Raw genomic sequence first — 5,610 nt, 5'->3', positions numbered from 1 at the left:
TTCCTGCTGGGCTTTTTCTACAAAGAAAGCCCTGCTCTCATCCAACTCCTAGTCAGGGCTGACCCTGCTTTGCTTCCGAGATCTGACGGAGATCAGTCCAGCCTGGGCCATCCAAGTCAGGGCACAGTACGTCAGGGGAAACGTTTTATATTATAACAAGTTCACTGTATGTTAACTTTCCCCCAGTATAATGTGGAATGAGCCGAAAAGGAGGGAGAGGGGGAGAATATGGGTCTTAAAAATACTTCTTCTTTTACTTGTATAGGATACAATAGGTATGTCTTTATAAACACGGGGAAGTCTTTTGTTAAATGTGTTGGTTCATCAGTACATGCTTTTGTCTTGCTTTTACAGTTTTGTGGAGCTGAATCGTTCAGCCTTTTTGGAACCAGAAAGCTTACCCAAGCCAAAGAAGTCGCCGTTTGTTAGCCAGAAGCTAACTGGGCTGGTTGGGGAAATTGTCTGTGGGGGACCTTTGCCAGCTCTGACTTGCCACGTACCTGTGTGCAGCTTCAACGAGCAAAACAAATACACTGGGGAGAGCGCGGCGGTGGATTTGGCCAGCGGTAGTCAGAAAGCCAGTGCCGATGTCTCAGGTGAGATGCAACCTTCACGTCCAAAGCCCAGAGGGACTGCAGAAGACAGCCCGAAAAACAGCTGTGCAGTGGGGGAGGCGCTCCCCGCCGCCCAGCTGTTTCGGGCTGTCTTCTGTAGTCCCTTTAAAGTTTAAAGGAACAGCACAAGACAGCCCGGAACAGCTGAGTGGCTGTTTTTGCGGCTCTCACAGGGAACAGAAAGACTCAGAGCCCCTTTAAACCTTTGCTTTCTGCTCCATCCGTGAACCATGAAATTCGTGGAAGTTTGTGACAGTAGACCTGTCATGAACTTCTGTTCACAAACCACGAACGGGGCAAAATTCGTGACAAGTTTACTTCATGGTTTGGTTCATGCTCATCCCTAATCTTTTGTTGTTGTTGTTTTGTATTTTTGACATGTGTGTGCGCATGTGAGTACGTGTGCACCTGGAAGTCATGGTGACCTCTGGTTTCTGACCCCTACTGGGGGCCTGAAGGCTATTCAGAGAGATGGCTGAATAAAGCCTGCCTCTGCCTCCTGCCTCTGGTATTCCAAGGAAGTCCCCCATCCAAGGACTTGCCAGAGTGGACCCTGCTTAGCTTCCGAAATCGGACGAGATCGGGCTTGTCTGGGCTATCCAATTTGGAGCCACCCATCCTTGACCCAACCCAAGATATACCAAAATTAAGGGTTTCTTTTACTTTTTAATGGTTTCTGATGGAGGCCGAGTCTGGCAGTGACTTAATCCTTCCCAGCTGTTAGAATGTGTTCTGTTCTGCTTTGCTTCTTTGTTTTTTCTTGGTAACGTGTTCCCTTTTTTACGGTAATCAGAACGGTTCAGTGAACTGTTCAAGGAGTAGAAATGAAGGGACAGAATGATGAATGCTTCAACTGAGCATTAAAGGTGTATTCTTTGTATACCTGGTACGTTGCTCAACCTAAAAAAAAGGAGCACAAGTATAAATTCAGCTGCCTGGTGTCAATCACAGCATTCCGGGTCTTGACGTGAAGCTGTCTCGTGCAGCCAGGCTGTCGGTCCCTTTAGCTCAGCACTGTTTTGTCTGCATCCATATTGGCTCTCTGTAACCTCAGTGTTTCCCAGCCTGGCTACTGGTGATAATTTTTCTGATGATCCCTGGATGCCAAGAGCTTGGGCCTGAGGCTTTGCGCTCCTAAAGCCTGGGCCCTCCCCCCTGGGCTGATTGGACTGCAAAGGCTCCTAGCCCTGCCCAGTCTCAGCGAGGAAAGTGGGTATAGGTTGGTGCCATATTCTTTACCTTCCTAAGCAGCCGGGTGTTCTGTCTCTCTCCCCTCCAGAAGCAAGAGCAGGAGGAGACGAAATGGACTTAGAGCCGCGTCAGGTTCACCCTCCACTGTTGGCTTTACCGCTCCAGCCGGCCCCCCTGCCTCCGGTTGCCGTCTCCGCCTTTCAGCCTCTTCCGCAGCCGCCGGCACCTCCTCCTCCAAAGCCTCAGCCTGCTTATTGTGACGCGGTGAGGAACGTCAGGAAAACGCCTTCTGTTCCTTCTGCATTTATTTATGTATAACATCTTAAGGCTGTCTTTCCGCCCCCCTCTGGGTTCCCAAGGTGGCAAAGAGGGGGAAAATATTAAACCGTTTGAGCCATTAAAAATACATTTAAATGAATTAAAAATGATTCAATGAAAGCCCGTAACACACAATATCAGAGGAGGGCCAGTAACCAAACAAAGAAGCTGTCACCGGCTGGCAGAAGGCAGCAATAGAGGGAGACAGGCAAATCTCCCTGGGGAGGGGAGTTCCAAAGTTTTTGGTGCCGTGAACAAGAAGGCACTGCCTCATGTTGCCACCTGTCTAGCCTCCGTTGGCAGGGACAACCGAAGCAGGCCTTCAAAGATGGTCAGAGTGATGGGTTGGTTCATAGGGGAGAAGGCCGTTCTTCAGGTATGTTGGTCCCAGGCTGTGCAGGGAAAGGTCAGTACCAGTACCTTGAATTGAGCCCAGAAGGAAATTGGAAGCCAGTGTCGGTACAAGAAGACTGCAGTGATATCCAGTGCTCCCGCTAAGCTGTGGAGTCTTGTGAGCAAAAATTCTGCTTTGTGAGCTACTGGTATTAAAAGTGTGAGCGAGCGATTCGGCTGCTGCATAAATCAGTTTGCTCTGGAGCCATCCTTCGTGAGCTAAGGCAACAATGTGTGAGCCAGAGGCTAAAAAACTGAGCTGGCTCACACTCACTCAGCTTAGAGGGAACATTGGCAATTATGGTCCCTATGACCCACTCTAGTCAACACTCTGGCTGCAGTCTCTACCAGCTGTAGCTTCTGGACAGTCTTCAAGGGCAGCCCCATGCACAGTGTAGCGCAGGCATCCAGTGTAGATATTGCCAGGGCAGGCACCACAGTGTAATTTTGAAATGCAAACAAACGCTTTCTTAAAATTTCCATATAAAACTAATGTCATTTTTTTTTAACAGTTTTTCATGGGGCTGTACAGAGCCGCACAGAAAATTGTTACACATATTTGGCAAGATGATTGGTTGATCCGGGTGGAAGTTAGGTCTAAAGGGGGAAGTTAACAGGATTTGTTGACTAGTACTTACGTTTGCGTGTGAATTTGGGGGAAAGTCAAGAGTTCAGCTTTAGCACTGATGCTCAGGAGTACAGACCTGTAAAGGTGAATTGAAGCCAATTTTTGTTGTTATTGCTAATTGGGAAACAGGAGGAAAAAAGGAATTATATGTGAGAGAGCGATTTTTAGTTGACTGTTGTATAGCGCAGTAGCAAAACAGGCAAATGCAATCCGTGGACCTGTTAGGCAGGGTCTTCCCTGCTAGGATCAGGGTACTTCATAAGTACTTGGAGTTGCCATGCAGGTGGCTAGGAAGGGAGTGCTCCATCAGGTGAGAACAGCTTACAGCCCTGAAGGTATGTTCCCTGCAGTGTGGCTTCCATCCTTGAGCCCTCTGAGTGGTTTGCGGACATCTCCGGTACTGCTGTCCTGTTTTTACAATTTTCTCCTCTTCCTGCATTAAGTCATTGGGGGGAGGGCCCCGTAGAATTGGGTTAACAGGAAGCCGTGATTACTATACTGCGGGCACTTTATGTGTTAAATATTTGCAAGCTAGAGCCGGCTTAGTAGATACAGCCTTTTTTGTGAGCCAGTTTCGTGAGCCAGTTTGGCGTAGTGGTTCAGTGCGCAGACTCTAATCTGCCCACCTAGTAGGGTGTGAAGGCAAGGGATGTTCAGAGGTGGCCGCCCATCACCTGCCTCTGCAACATGGCGCTGGTATTCCTTGGAGGTCTCCCATCCAAATATGAGCCAGGGCCGGCCCTCCTTAGCTTCTGAGATCTGACAAGATCGGGCTTGCTGGTCAAGGCACTTATTTGATACAACCTGATGTATTTATACAACTCAATGTATGTAATTTAATATTAACGCTTCTAAGTGCCGGGGAGAAGAGAGTGAAATTCTTGGGTGCTGGCTGCTAATCCTCAGTGCTTTCTTTTTGTTCCCCAGGACATCGCCGAAGTAGTTGAAGGGCTCGTGCGTGACGTGCTGGAGGCAGAATGCAGAGAAGTCAGCACGGCAGGGGCAGCTTATGTGCGCTCCGCCATCCGGTAAAGTTACTATCGCTGCACCCGGAGTTACCACCTCTGAGGCACATCATGATCTATTGGCTTGTTCACCTTTGCAGAAGTAGTTGAAATAGGATCGTGTGGAGGTTCAGTTGGTGATGGAAAACCGCCTGGGCGACTCGCAATCACATCTGGGCACAAACCCATCGGTGATGCCAGCCCATGCTCTAGAACAGGGGTCCCCAAGGTGCTGCCCACGGGCACAGTGGCGGACACCATTTCCAGCAATTGCCTGGTGTTTTGGGGAAGTGGGATAGGCCAGGTAGGGCATTGGCCCAGCAGGGCTTGTGATTGACTATTAGAGATCTGGTCGCCTATGCAGGTTTCTTAAATATGTTGCTGCAGCGGCGGCCACCACAGCCCGAGGCTTTGTACCGTGTCACTGCAAGTTAAGCTGCGGCAATCGTTTCTGTGGCTGACTCCCCCTCCCGCCGCAGCCATTTTGTTGCTGTGCCCCCACCGTGCCCTGTCAGAATCCCAAAAGTGCCCTCAGGCCCAAAACGTTTGAGGACCTCTACTCCAGAAACTTCGGTAATGCCATAGAGTTCCTTGAACACTGGTCGATGCCCTGGCATTACATCTGGGGGTTTTTTTTGCCTGGACATCATGTCGGCAGGTAGCCCAGTGTCGTTTATGCCCCTTCCCCACCCCTCAAAAGTTCCCTGGGATGGCAGGCTGGCGCCTGGCATCCCTGCCTACTGGTCGCCTACGATAACAGCAGAAATCCCATCTGCTGCCTACTTGGTGCCGCCGCGTTTGACATTTGTTTGCCCCTTCCTCCGAGAAGACCTTCCTCCGACGGAAGTAGGAGGAAGGAGCCACCGTCTGGAGGAAGGCTCCAGACTTCAGTGGAGTTGTGAGACGGGTAGGATCCGTCCTGCTCCTTACGTCTGCTTTAAAGGCATTTAAACAAAAAAACCAAGTTGGAATTGTATGTTGACTGTCAGGTAAAAGCCTATTAGTACGCTTGTTCAGAGAATCATTCACGTTTATGGAAACCTAGCCTGACTTCTATAATAACTTTTTACAATGCTAAAAGAGAATCTCAGTGTTTCACAGTAACAGGTAAGTCATTTGTTTTGTAATTAGATCAAGCCTCTCTTTTTTGGGGGGGGGTTTGTTTGTTTCTAATGTGTGAGTGTGTATGCACCTGGAAGTCATGGCAACCTCTGGAGGCCTGGAGGACATTCAGAGAAGTGGCTGAATAGAGCCTGTCCCTGCCTCTGGTATTTCAGAGTGGTCTCCCATCCAAGGACTTGCCAGAGTCGGCCCTGCTTAGCTTCTGAGATCTGACAAGATCGGGCTTGTCTGGGCTATCCAGGTCAGGGCAATTAGATCAAGCCTCTCGAAAGTATTTCTTGTGTTCTAGTGAAGTTAACACTTTAAAAATACTTGATCAGTATTTGGCTAGTCAGTGGAC

The 5,610-nt window shown here is 49.3% G+C and overlaps 1 protein-coding gene across 1 annotated transcript; it reads left to right on the top strand.

Moving 5' to 3' along the window:
* Positions 1 to 354: 354 nt before the first annotated feature.
* LOC107125020 (germinal-center associated nuclear protein-like) lies at positions 355 to 4,172 on the top strand (the record flags this gene model as incomplete). Its single annotated transcript, XM_015428497.1, has 3 exons — positions 355 to 596; positions 1,894 to 2,069; positions 4,072 to 4,172. Coding segments are annotated over 3 exons (519 nt in total), but the record flags the coding sequence as incomplete, so codon positions are not given.
* Between the last annotated feature and the right edge of the window lie 1,438 nt (positions 4,173 to 5,610).

Source organism: Gekko japonicus, unplaced genomic scaffold (genome assembly GCF_001447785.1).
Source record: "Gekko japonicus isolate JY-2015 unplaced genomic scaffold, Gekko_japonicus_V1.1 scaffold9558, whole genome shotgun sequence".
Taxonomy (NCBI): domain Eukaryota; kingdom Metazoa; phylum Chordata; class Lepidosauria; order Squamata; family Gekkonidae; genus Gekko; species Gekko japonicus.
Note: the sequence above shows the minus strand (reverse complement) of the source record. Positions and strands in the feature narration are given on the sequence as shown.